We start from the raw sequence: 13613 nt of genomic DNA on the forward strand, positions 1-13613 counted from the left end.
TCTCATATATTTTTTATATGTTTCAATAGATGTTTATGGAGCTCAACATGGGTCTGGAAAAATAATCTCTATCCGTGAGTTTTTTAGTATTATTAGATATGAAGGCGGTGGATTTTGACACAGTTGTATATCACATGAAAAAGTTTTAGTTGGAAACACGTAAAGGCACGAAATGGAAAGATAGATACGGAATAGTAGTCTTCATTCTCGTGAATGATTTTATAGAAGTATTATCAGAAAAGTAATGATATATCGTTTTTATAATGTAGAAAGCAAAATGAAGTGAAAAACATGTGGATATAAGGCACTATCTAAAAATACTTAAAAATGTTATGTGATGTATAGCAAAAGGATTTCCCAGGTGGATCCAAAAAAATTACATCCACTCACAATTGGACATTCGGGAAAAAACTCAGTGATGTTTATGATTTCCATTCGAAACTGAACTACAATATGTTGGATGCAAAGGTAGATCAAATCAATGATAACAGCTACCTTTCAGATGAATTACTATTAACATCAAAAAACAAGTACGACCAAACATCAACCTGATACGTGGAACGGTAGCCGGTTGGGTTGACGTGGGTGGTTTGCTCCACTCACTCAATTGACCGCTGTGTGAACCGGTGATCCGAACCGCAAAGCCGGACGATCAATTTTCACTTCCTATTATCCAAGTCGTGCTAGAAATCACACGTTGAAAAGTAAGACCTCGATAGTCCTTAGCTTGCAGAAGTTTGGACTTTTGAGAGTTGCCTTTCATAGGGGTGCGACAGAAGGTTAACGGAGAAACAGATTTTTAAACAGACAGATTTCATGAAATTTATGAAGATACATAATATGAAATTAGTTTTGACGTTAACCAATATTTCGTTCCACACTGTCTCAATTTACGAAAGCATTGAAATATCCACTACTTATATTGATCTCAGAATTTCCAAGAATGAATATTATCGTTTGTGAAAACTTTATGTTATAATTTTCAATTTTCCTGTTTAAAATAGTACCATCATAATCGAGTGATTTCAATGCAAACCGCTAACCCTAATTTTCCGCGTTTATTCAAGCGAAGATATTCGAATATAGTTGATCCATTTGTGAATATGCAGAGTGGCCACTTTTCTAATGAGATTGAATTTTTAACTTTCAAACCATAAGAGTTAGAAGGTCGGTCGAATGGAGAAAAAATTGCATTCGTCCAAACATTGTGATGTGGTTCAAACAAATCGAGAATATCAGGGTTATTAATATATCATAAGAACAGTGAATTGCTTCATTTTGTTTTTCTTTTTTCTCGCGTTCATTCACAAATTATCAAAAAATATTACACGCATTTTTATTCGATACCTAATTCTCTTCGATTTGACGTGATCAGATTTCGAATCCAACGTTTCGTACTCTCTGTGCCACCCTCCACCAATTTTTTTTTTCAATAGGGACCTGCATATTTTTTGGTATATCCTCACAAATAAAAATCCAGCGCAATCAAATCCGGAATTTCGGAAGGGCATGCCATTGGACCTCTTGTTCCAATCCATGAATCACAAAAAGTTCGATATTAATAATATGTGACTATTCTTGAGTTGTGTGGACCACATCTGTCTTGTTGGAACCAGGGACTATCACGCCGATATCGTATAGAAAGATCATCTAGCATTTCTTTTATCATTTCTACATATTTTGCTTTGGTTAGGTTGCCGTCATTGAAATAGGGTACACCTTTCGTTGACACCAACTGCAACCTTCTTTCAGGATCATTACGGAATATGTTTTGCACGGTTTGATATTTGTAGTTATGGTATCCGTGGCTCTTGACTTGACCGTGTCTCGATCCTATTCCTGGATTCATTCGAATTTGGGCCAGGACATTGATGTCATTGATAGGCGCGTTTCATCTTACATAACGAAATCTGGATTTAATGTCTGAATTATGTGCAAGATTAATATACAGGGGGATACCTTGTACCCGGTTAAGTACCTCCACCAAATATGAGCCCCATATATAAGACCTCCCGTGAAGGATGAAGGATCAGATTAGTGGAAAAAATTGATCATCAGAAATTCTCGAGCGCGTCAGATTAAGGTAGGGTGACCTAATTACATGCTAAAAAGGGTATATTTCAGTAATCTGACAATTTGAGAGTGACGTAAAGAAAGGAGATGGCAGCAACGTTGTAAAAAAATAACGTCACTTTGACATTCTCGAGCGCAGCTAATTGTTTTTAATTTGAAGGAAATAATTCAAGGATAACGAAAAATATTTATCTAACGATTTCCGCAAGCCGAAATAACAAAAATTCGTCGATAAAGTTCAATGCGTGCAGCTGTGTGATACCTATATTTCCCTCTCCGAGTTTTTATTCCTCTATTCTTTATTCACTTTTCCACTATCTATCACTCTCTCACTCCGTCCCCACTCCGAATTCTGTTGCCATGACCCCATCACAGCTGATCACAGAGACTCGTTCGTGATGGAGCTGAAGATGATGATTAATTAATCAATTGATTACAAAAAATTAAATTTTTTGAGCATTTTTCAAAAATTATTTTCTTATAAATACAAGTATTCTACTTAAAAACATACACTCATTGATTTGCATGCTATTTCCTGAGCTTTTCAATCAATTAAGTTCAACGATTAAAAAAAAAAAATTAAAAAACAATTTTTTTTTAAGAATAGGCAAATCCCTCTAGATAATCGTCAGATTATGAGGCAGCATCTAGAACATAAAAATGAGCGATATATATCTCAATCTGACACGCCAGAGTCTTTAAAAATTGCGATTTTTTTTTACACATTATAATAATAATTATATATATTATTATAATTATAATAACATTATAATTATAATAATATATATAATAACACCCCCTTAGAAAATCTGACACGCTCGATTGAATTTTTTTTCTTTTCACTTTTAACCCTTACGTACCATTACCCGCATCATGTAAACGATCAGATTAACATACCAACATTATTAAATATACGTAGGACATTGATGCTATCAATATCTGACGCGCTCGAGTATGTCCATGCAACATTACTTTTTTACATATTTAAAAATCTATAGCCGCTTCCCCCACCGATGAAAAGGTATATATTATATAACATTCTCTTCTTCTCATCATATAAGCTTTGCAACCTAATATGTCTCTATGACCCTCGAGTAAATCCCCATTTTTCATCGTAGGCTCCCCTACTATTGGTTTCGTTCTTTTACAATATAAATAATTCAAGATATCTTTGTCGTGCTTTGAACGAATATCTAGTTTCATGTATGTATAGTCCGTATCTACATGTCTCTCTTTTTTTCAGTTGTGTATCTTGAATTGAAATTACAAAAAAGTATTTAACGACAAAAAGTTTTTGTGACATAATAATGAACGAAATGACAAATAATATGAGATTTCTTGTGTTATATTCTTTTTTATCCACAGCCTACTACTTGAAAATTGCGAAAAAACAAGTCTTTCAACGATATTGATGTTCTGATCTAAATTTAATTGAATTCAGAAAAAATATCGAGTACTGTGGCCAGTGAATGTAATTCATCAAAAACTGCTATTAATAAAACAGTCAAGAGACGCGGATACAATGATTTTAGATTTGCAAAAATCTTGCAAGCCTTGCAAAAATTATATCGTAATGATCTTGAAAAAAATATTTCAATTCTGTAATTTGTTTCAACGGAACAAATGACAAATCCGACAATAGTGATTCTCGCAAGAAGATTGAGAATGCATTGGAAGAAATTCAAGGCGACGAAATAAGCAAATGTATAGAAAGTTTGACTTCCAGAACCGCAAAGTGCATTTTACAATATGGTGGACATTTCGAACTCGGATTTCATTAATTTTCATTCACTTTCGAACAATCATTTAATTTTTCTTTCAAATAAATGATATTTTCATTAAATTATCATGAATTAGGTTTTTCTTCACTTGAAATATGTAAATAATCATTACTTCTTTCTTGCTTTGATTTTGATACCTTCCATTCAGTTCAAGATGAGTGATTTGATTTTCTTATCGAAATGTATTGCATGTTGTTAATTTCAACAAAGGTGAATTCAATACGAATTCGAAACAAAGAAATTTGGATGAGGGTGAAAATCAATTGAAAATCAACTTTGAATTGACATTGTATGATATATCGTTGAACTCAGCGTGAAAAGTTATTTCGAAAAGTGTCATAAAATATGCAGGCCCGAATTGAAACAAATGAAATTTCATGCTGGAGATTCTACAGCTTCTCTGGCAAGTTTATCGGCTATATCGTTTCCAGAAATCCCAGTATGTGAAGGAACCCATAGGAGAGTTACTGTCCTGTTATCTAGTTGATTCATCTCCTCTTTAATCATATTTACCAATACGTGATGGGTATATATTATCGACAAAAAAATAAGGGAGTTGAGAGAGTCCGTAATTATCAAAAACTCTTTACCGGGTGCCATTTTAATGAAGAAAAGAGCTTTATAGATGACATAAAGTTCTCCAGTGAGAATAGTGGCAGATTCATGTAAAGAAAATTTACAGGCGGTCTCGTTCGTTACGAATGCACATCCTACACCACGAGTTGTTTTTGAGGCGTCAGTGAAAATTTTCTGGTGAAGTGGGTATTTTGACATTAAAGTTTGGTAATCAGCTTGGATTAGCTGGGGATTTGTGGTTGCTTTGCTATTGGATAGTAGCTGAGTATTTATATTCGGTAAAGGAATACGCCATGGAGGAGTTCTTTTTGAAAGTTTGGATTGGATTTGGAAATTCTTGTATCTCTATGAGGTTGAGGGAAAGCATTTTTCGTTCATGAAATGGAATATTTGCTTTTGTAGTGGGAGTGACTGGAACAATGTAGGGTTGTCGAGTTTGATGGGCTTGTCGCCTGGCCGCATATGATAGTGTCAGATCATGTCTTTCTGTTTTCAATATATCGGCAAGTTGCGTCAGTCTTCGAAAAAATTTCGAACAGAATTGTCATCATTCTGTGTTGGAAAAAGGTTGTACTAAGAAATGATTTACAAATACTCCAAGTGGGGCAGCCCCCTGAGGATTGAAGGGGAGCGTTTGCAAATGAAAATTACCTTCTCGTCACCTTCCTTCCCCGTACCGATATATTTTCGGAGGCTGTAATTTTGTACGAGGGGTTCGTTTTATGTTGTAGATGTGCGAAAAGGAAGGATTTTTGAATATTCCAACTGGGACGCGAGCCGCGGGGGAAAAGGCGCGTTTATAAAATAAAGTTACCATTTCATCATTGTTTCTCCGTATCGCTATATTTTCGCAGGGTGGAATTTTGTATGTAGGTTCGTTTCATGATGTAGATATGCAACAAGAAAGGATTACAAATATTCCAAACGGTGCGCCACCCGTGGCGGGACAAGGGGCTGAATTTATATTTAGTTTCAGCATTGCAATCGCGCGGAGCCGAAGCGGGTCGCTAGTTTTCTATATGGAAATCATAATTGAGGAGGTTAGATTCTAGTTTATTCTGTTTCGGGTAAAACAGCTCAACATTTCAATACTGTCCCATTTTAAATTTACAATCCCAAATCTGATTTGTATTAGGATATTTCTGCTTGTTCACTCATCAGCACGAATATATTCTCTTTTCAAACCGAAATATTGACATTTCAACATGAACCTCTTTCACCTCTTCCGAAAGTTTTGCGAGTGTGAGGTATTTTGTAGTTTGTCAATTAATTTTTCATATATTTTTTGCTATCTTCCACTTCAATATCGGTTTCAAACAGTTTGACATCACCGTTCACTGTGAGCATTAGACTTTCGTCCAAACACAAACGAGTTTTCAATAAAATCATACCATTACATTATGTTTCTGTATTTTTCATTGATTTCTGTTTTGAGAGCATGGAATGTCCAAAAGAATTTCGAAAGAAGGCAAATTTACATTTTACCCGGGGCGCTAAAAGCTCTAGGGCCGGCCATGGCTCTAAGTACTGGCTATATTTGAATGCTTATTGTTCTATGGGTGTTTCTCTATATTGCCATTCTTATTTATTATAACTATAATTCCGTCAAAGTATCAGCCAGAGAAAAATCGGCTTCGTTTTGCTATAACCTCTATTGTAAAAATTGAAAAATCAGGGTTTGTGAAATTGGCTACTATTGGTTTTTTCTGAGCCCAACTTTTTGAACTCTTCAGACCAACCAGGCGATTTTTTGAAAACGGGTTCAAAACTCCTTTCCTCCAAGACGCCTAAGAGTTTTTCATCAATGATTTGTTCATATGATATATATTATTGCCTATACTTGACTAAAACTTGAAAATAACATGATCTTGACAGAATTATTCCTAAAAAAAATTGTTATTTTTTATAAAATATCCGAATTTCGCGACAATATTATATATCTGAAGCCGTCCCTGACCGATATCTCAGCCAGTGAATAAACACATGACATCACCGTGAAAGAATGCGGACTGACTCGCCGGGAAAATACTAGGCGAGAACAGAGACCACTAGAGAAATCTAGAACGATCATTAACGATATAAAAAGCCAGCCCCTCGTTCAGAGAGAGTGTATGAGATCAGAAAGCGAATCAAGCGGAAAACAAAGAATTGAAATAGTGAAAATCAATACAGTGCTAAGTGTTGTAAATAAATTAGTTGTGATAGTGAAATATTGTTAATTCGTTACAATTGGTGATCATAAGTGGATTTGTAAAACAAATCTGTGAGCGCGTGGTGGACAATCTTTGTATTGCGGTGAAATGGACTATAAGATTTATTATTATTCGCGTAGAGACTGGTGATTCATTGTGTTTCGCGAAGTGGACAGTACCGGACTACGGAAACATGAACTGATAGACATTTCTCGTGAAAAATAGACTTGTAAAAATAAATAAGTGTTTCAGACTCGATTAAAATAAGTGGGAAATAGACAATGAGAGACGAAATGTTTTCAAGGAAAGTGCGCCTAGTGGAGTTGAAAGTTGCCGAATTGAAGCAAGAATTGGAGGAGAGAGAGCTAGATTGTTCTGGAAAGAAATCAGTACTCCAGGAGAAACTGTGGGATAACTTGACGGAGTCAGGAGAAAATCCCAAAACATATTTATTCGAAGTTTCTGGGGGTGACTTCAGTTCAATAATCAGCAAACTCGATGAGAATATCAAATCGCTGAAAGATAAACTTCAACAGAATTCGAAGTGCCTGTAGGAGAAGCTTCTAAATTTCTAGAGAATTCGAATAGTTTGAAGAAAGAACTTCTAAAAAATGCAGAAGGCTTGAAGAAAGAGCTTTGTAGTGTGGCAAGCCTACTCGAAGAAAGGATAGGAACCATCGAGACAGAGATAAATAAAATCAGGAAGGAAATGAACACAGAAGTAAAGGAAATCAAAGGTGGAGTTCAGGCGGAAATCAGCGAGATAGAGAAAACAATTAGCAAGTTGCAAAACCAAATCGTTAATTCTGCCCACCACACATAAACGGTTACCAAAAACTCTATTCCTGAACTGAAAGATGTCAAAGTCAGTTTTGAACCAAGAAAGCTCTTCATGAAGCCGCCCAGTTTGACGGAAAAACTTCTTGGGCAAATTACCGCCGACAATTTGAAGCTGCGGCCAGAGCGAATGGATGGAATTCAAGAGAAAAGGCAGAAGCATTGACAATGGCGTTGCGTGGAGAAGCAACTAATATTCTGCAAACCCTCACGGTCCAGAAACAGGAAGACTATGATCAACTTGTAAAGCATCTTGATCTGCGATATGGACAGGCCCACCTAGAGCACGTTTACCATTCACAGCTGGCAGAAATCAGGAGAATCCCTACAGGAGTTTGAAGCCGACATAGCTCGATTAGTTCGTCTGGCATATCCTGCTACACCGGAAAATGTAATGGGCGGTTAGCAGTTCAGGCATTCTTGGACGGACTTCGCGACCAAGAAACGAGGCAGGCCTTGGCAGTAGCTCATCCCAAACATTTCGTAAATGCACTGGCAAGCGTTCTGGAGTTTGAGGCTGCAAAACAATCCTGCAAGAGCCAGAGCAAAGTTCGAGCTATCGAGGAAGATGGAAAAGTGCCAGCAAGTTCCCGTAAAAACGCTTATGTTGGCGTTCTCCAACGACAAGATAAAGGTGTTTTCGTAGACGCCCTCATCAACAACGAGCCTTGCACCATGTTTCTAGATACAGGTGTAACGAGAACCATTCTTGGGCCAACCTTTGCCAAAACACCGGCAAGAATTGAACCGTCTAGCTAGAAGCTACGCACTGCAACAGGGGATCCAGCCACTATACTTGTAGAACTACCAATTGAATTGGTGTTGGGCAGCACTAAATTGAAACATCGTGCACTATTGGTGGACATCGAGGACGATGCGATCATTGGAATGGACATAATGAATTCCAGAGGGTTCGAGCTGAATTTTCAAGACGGCGTCATACGTGTCGGCGGAGAAGAGCTGGTGCTTCATGAAAGAAGCGAAGAGACGATCAGGGCCCTGTTAGCTGAAGACGTGTGCGTACCGAAAAGGGCTGAAGCCATCCTGGAGGCTCGCTTGGACGGAAGTGCATACACCTCTTCAAGAGGAAGATTGAACTGAATTACATACAATTTTGTACTTATTCATACCATACATACCTCTTCTAGGTACCTGCGTCTTAATTGTCTTGAAATAATTTTATATGTTGCCTTATCTACCAGTTTTAAATTGATTTTACAATATTCCCTTTCATACAAAATTCATTTTATTTTGGATTTCTGCTGAGAGTCCTTTCTCTGGCAATTCTGTCATGTGATGTGGCCTCTATATATGTGTATATCATGATCATTGGAGATTTTCATGTTTCCAAGAATGGGTTTCGAAGTTACGCCACAAAATTATTAATAATATGATGGATCCATTATTTTCATATAATTAGTATATATCGATAGTGGCAAAGTTGGAATTCACACTTGTGTTACAGTTTTTCATAAAACTCTATGACGGGCAGATAATAGTTAATTCATTATTATTTCTAAAGATAATTACGTTCACAATATTGAAGTTGAACTATAAACCCGTGGTGAATTAATTCGACTTCAAACTTATCAAATTCTTTGTGGTACTTACCATTGTTCAAGTATATTTTCACAAAAATTAATCTATAATTACGGCTAAAACTGAATGTCAGGAGTATATGGACATTGATTATCCTATTACCAATCAGTAAATCACATTGATTCTGCTATAAATTGCGAGCTTCTCTGTACTATAACTAACCTGAAGTCCATTGTACGTCCAAGATCCAAACTTCATTAGGCAACTTTGCTCGTCAAACGGAAAATACTGTACGTTAATTTCGCAGGAAGATTTATATATTGACGGGGGTTTCCAAATTACTTCTCCTGTGTAAGAAAGAGTGGCCTTTGTCATAAGAGTTACTTCGTAGTTTCCGTCGGCGCTGTAATAAAGAAAAGTAGTTCCAGATTATAATTTATCCCATCCTTTTTAGGATAAGTGCAAATTTTCTAATCTTTATTAACCATAAAACAGAAACCACGTAAGTTAAAGAATGATACATACTTTAACGAAACTGATTGGCTTTCTGTTATACTGAGTATACTATTTACTTCTATTCATTTTGCTATTATTCACAAACAATAAATATATAGTTAATCAAAGTTTCAGCAAAATCAACTGAACAGTATTTTCATAGTATTTTTTGCCAAGAAATGTTTCACGAGATTTTTGAATTGAACCCATTGAAATAATCAAAGGGTAACTAATCTTTGTATCAATTATTATTCGTTTCTCTGATGTTTTACGCCGTGTTCAAAATAAGTAGAAATTTGGATATATATTTTGCGCCTTCTATCATAGACAAACGATGATATTCGCTTTTCTCCATGCATTAGTTGGTATTCTTCCAACTTTCTCAGAATGATAACTTGCATTATTTATCTATCACAGTCACAGAGTTAGGTAGAATGAGGTTTAATTTTTACTCAAAATATTCTTCAAAAACATCGCCGTTCATATCTTTATGGTCATCGCCAGAATTCTTTGACTCGAACATCAATAAACCGTCCTCAACAAAACCATCAACACTCCCAATGTGGGTGATAATCAGGCGCTTCTCATTTCCAGAAGGCTACTTCAATCCGGTAGACCAACCTTCAGAAACTGCTTGACATGATTTTGTAATGTCTTCGTCTTGCCACATCTATCCAACAAAATATTCTTCATTTAGCCAAGTTTCGTTCAGATAATAAATCTTTCTATAGCGTGATGTACATTAAAAATAACAATATATTTGTCAGAAATAGCACAATTGCTCATTCGTTTCACTGGAGAGGAAAGCGATGTATCAATTTTAATTCACACAGTTATAGTGCGATCTTTTCGTTCAATATACATTTAAACAAATTATGATGAGGTTCATAAAAATGCAACTTCACGTTTGAATGGACCGATTCGCATAAATTTGTAGTACTTTAAACTGAAGCTTCATCCCACAAGGAAGATGGAAAATGGGAGTTCTAGATATACCTTTCAACTGAATCACTATATGGTATAAAACAAAGTCGCTTTCCTCTGTCTATAATTTTTTTTCATGCATTACAGGGAAATCCTCAAGTCGCTCTGAGAGCGGTGCCTATGCTTAGATCTTCAAAACTATCCAACGGATTTTGATGCGGGTTTTTTAATAGATGGAGTGATTCAAGAGAAAGGTTTATAAGTATATAACATACATAATATTTTGAAAAAATACTGATAATTTCAGAGATTTCTGATGTGAAGCCGTAAATGAACAATTTTTTGCGCTTAAATTACAAGCGCTGTACTACATTATGTACAACAGTATTGTACACCCCAAAAAGGTCTACAGAAAATGTATATGATATATCCCTTACGGATAACCCACAATAACCATTTTTCATCCTCGAGAAATAATCCCTATCCAATTAGGTACCTTGAACATTATTAGTTCGGACTTCCATTGTCTGATATTGTATAAAATGATTTGAAATCCATCAAAGAACAAATAAAAAAAGAAGAATTTAAAATGGATATCTGAAAATAACAATTACATCAAGCAAAAAAAAACTGAAATTAAATATTTGTGAAATAAAAAACAAGTAAAACTAGAACAATTGAACGAAAAATGAAAATGAAGAATGAAAAATTGAGAGATTTCACGTCAAGTTACTTTACGACGTTTCGATTGTTAGTATCCACAAGCGTCTTCGGGTGATGACTGAACCAATACCTCCGAAAGATGACTAGTTGTGGGTCATTCGAATACTTTCACGTATCTCCGCTTTCCTTTTTCCCCTTCACCGGTTTAGTGGGAGATAACCCTTTGGTGGGAGTTAGCCATATTTCGCTGGATTATGGGTTTCCATATGTTGCGTATCTCTACGCTGGCTCGGCTGAATACATTGTTGGGCAACATGTATGCGGCTTCTTGGAATTTCCTCCTACAATAATGTTCATCTCTATGTATGATCTCAGCTTGGGACCACTCGATGTTATGTTGATGGGTTCAAACATGCTCTGATATTCCTGATTTGCAGGTTTCCTGTAGCAGTGTGTGTTTCTTATGCTCGGCAACATTCAATGGCCTCACAGTGTATCCGGTAAATGCAATTCTTGGAATCGCAGTCGGCGTTTGGTAGCCTGGGTTTCGTGAGGCTTTTACGGATTTTGTTTCCGGATCTGAAACAGGTTCTGATGTTGCACTTGGACCTAATTCTTCTTATTCTTACCGATATTACTCCAATGTAGGGAAGTGCAAGCACTGGTTTTGACGGCTTCTCTTCCTTTCGATGCTCCTGCAGCCATGTATATGTATGTTTCAACCATTATTTGTGGTTTTTCATTAAGTGTTTTTATACTTGAGTTCACATTATATTTTATCTATATTTTTATATTCATGTGACATTTATGTATTATTTTATATTTATTTACTAACTTTGTCAACAAGATTTTTTCTTTGGACAATAAAGTATATTGAAAAAAAAGTCTGTTCCACCATCGCTCTGGAGAAGGTCTTGAGAAGGAACTTGACATTTTTTAGTTTCGTATGCTATAAAAGGGTGTTTTTCAGTCTTTTTGAACTATATTTATTTTATCTGATCTTTGGAATCAATCAGCCGTATATTGTTTAGAAAAATGATCATTGATATTTTCCGATTCCGGAGAGGGAGCCTGAAAATCAGCTACCAAGCCCAAGGCAGCAGGTGCGCAAAGGAGGTTACAAATAAGGCAACAGGCGTGTTAATAAAAAAATACTTTTTTCGAATGAAATACATGAAATGAATGGAATAGATCTATAGTGAGTTCGAAATATATCAAGGAGGTTACGTACATTGCCATCTGCCCGCGAATAGATCAAGCATTAATGTCGATATATCAAAGAGGTTACGTAGAGCGCCATTTGCCCGCGAATAAATCGAGCAATAATCTCAATGATTCTGTCAAATACAGATCCCGAGCTTGAGTGTTACAAACATACATATATACATACAGGTGAAGCTAATAAAAGCGCGTTAAAAATATTTATGTCATTCATATCTGACGGGTGAACTGGAATATCGTTTTTTTTTGTTCAAAATATATGTTTTCAAAATGTCCCATGTATTATCAGTATGCCTGCTTATGTGAAAATTCAAAAAACCTTTTCTCTTCCTCTCAACTGATTTATTAGTGAAATTTCGAAGCTGTTTGTATTCCTCAAAATACAGTTATTGGTTCGTTTGAAATTTTTTATCGCGTTCTCATTATAATTTTAATGTTATCAGTGACTCACGGTTTATGTTTTTATCTAATGAAAGATGTTTTGAAGGACGCGTGTAATTCCATTAAGGTGTTCATATTCTCGTTGAAAAAAGTTGCTAGTACTGAAATTTTCGGCAAAAACAATTTTCTTGTAAACAATATCCTGATATCACAGGGTATTTTTTATCTCTTCGAATAGTCTAATCAACAAGTTCAAAAACTTGAAAAATAGAGATAAAGGTCCTAAAAATATGAGCGATAGCTCATTCGATTCGGAATCACCTCCAGAAAAATTTTTTTGAAGAATTTTGGTGCAGGTAAAAAATTGCAATTGTTATTAACAAAATAAGATTTTGAAAAAATGGTATTTAGTTTTTCATCAATAACTCAAAAAATATTATTATTTAAGCAAGTTTGAAAAAATCTCATTAAAGAGGAGGAAATTTCTGTTAAAAAAGTTCCCGAAACTCTATCTCCATTATTTATAATTTTAATTTGACGTTGAAAATTGGGTTCCGCGCGGCTGTTACGGCATGAGCACGCTGCCGCTAAAGAGAGTTTATCAAAAGAAATAATTTTTTTATAGCATAAAATGTTATTTAAAAAATTCTTAAAACATCTAGTATCTTCTTAACACTTGAATGAATCGAGTTCTGTGGAAAAAAAAGGTTTAACACCATCTTTCAAAAAGTTATTCAATTGTTAACTAACAAATTTTGTCCCAATATCCATGGCATAAATAATGGGATAAAAGGTATAAATAATTGGCATATAAATTTTAAACTTTGTGGAGCCCTTTTGATATATATACTTCATACGATCCTGCGATGAAAGTTCATACAAATTCATTAATTTGTTATTTATGATTTTGTATAACTATTGCAAAATGAAA

At 35.4% G+C, this 13613-nt stretch overlaps 1 protein-coding gene across 2 annotated transcripts in view; it reads right to left on the reverse strand.

Annotated features, from left to right (window-relative positions):
• The window catches only part of LOC111513755 (acetylcholine receptor subunit beta-like 2), a 101431-nt gene that overhangs the window by 64590 nt on the left and 23228 nt on the right, over positions 1-13613 (reverse strand). For both annotated transcript variants that reach the window (XM_074182612.1, XM_074182613.1), the window contains exon 4: positions 9221-9401. In XM_074182612.1, coding sequence (XP_074038713.1) covers positions 9221-9401 — 181 coding nt within the window. The remainder of the gene's footprint in view (positions 1-9220; positions 9402-13613) is intronic.

This window comes from Leptinotarsa decemlineata, unplaced genomic scaffold (assembly GCF_025532065.1).
Source record: "Leptinotarsa decemlineata unplaced genomic scaffold, Ldec_3_MD MMD2_tig00026328_RagTag_RagTag, whole genome shotgun sequence".
NCBI classification, from domain to species: Eukaryota; Metazoa; Arthropoda; class Insecta; order Coleoptera; family Chrysomelidae; genus Leptinotarsa; species Leptinotarsa decemlineata.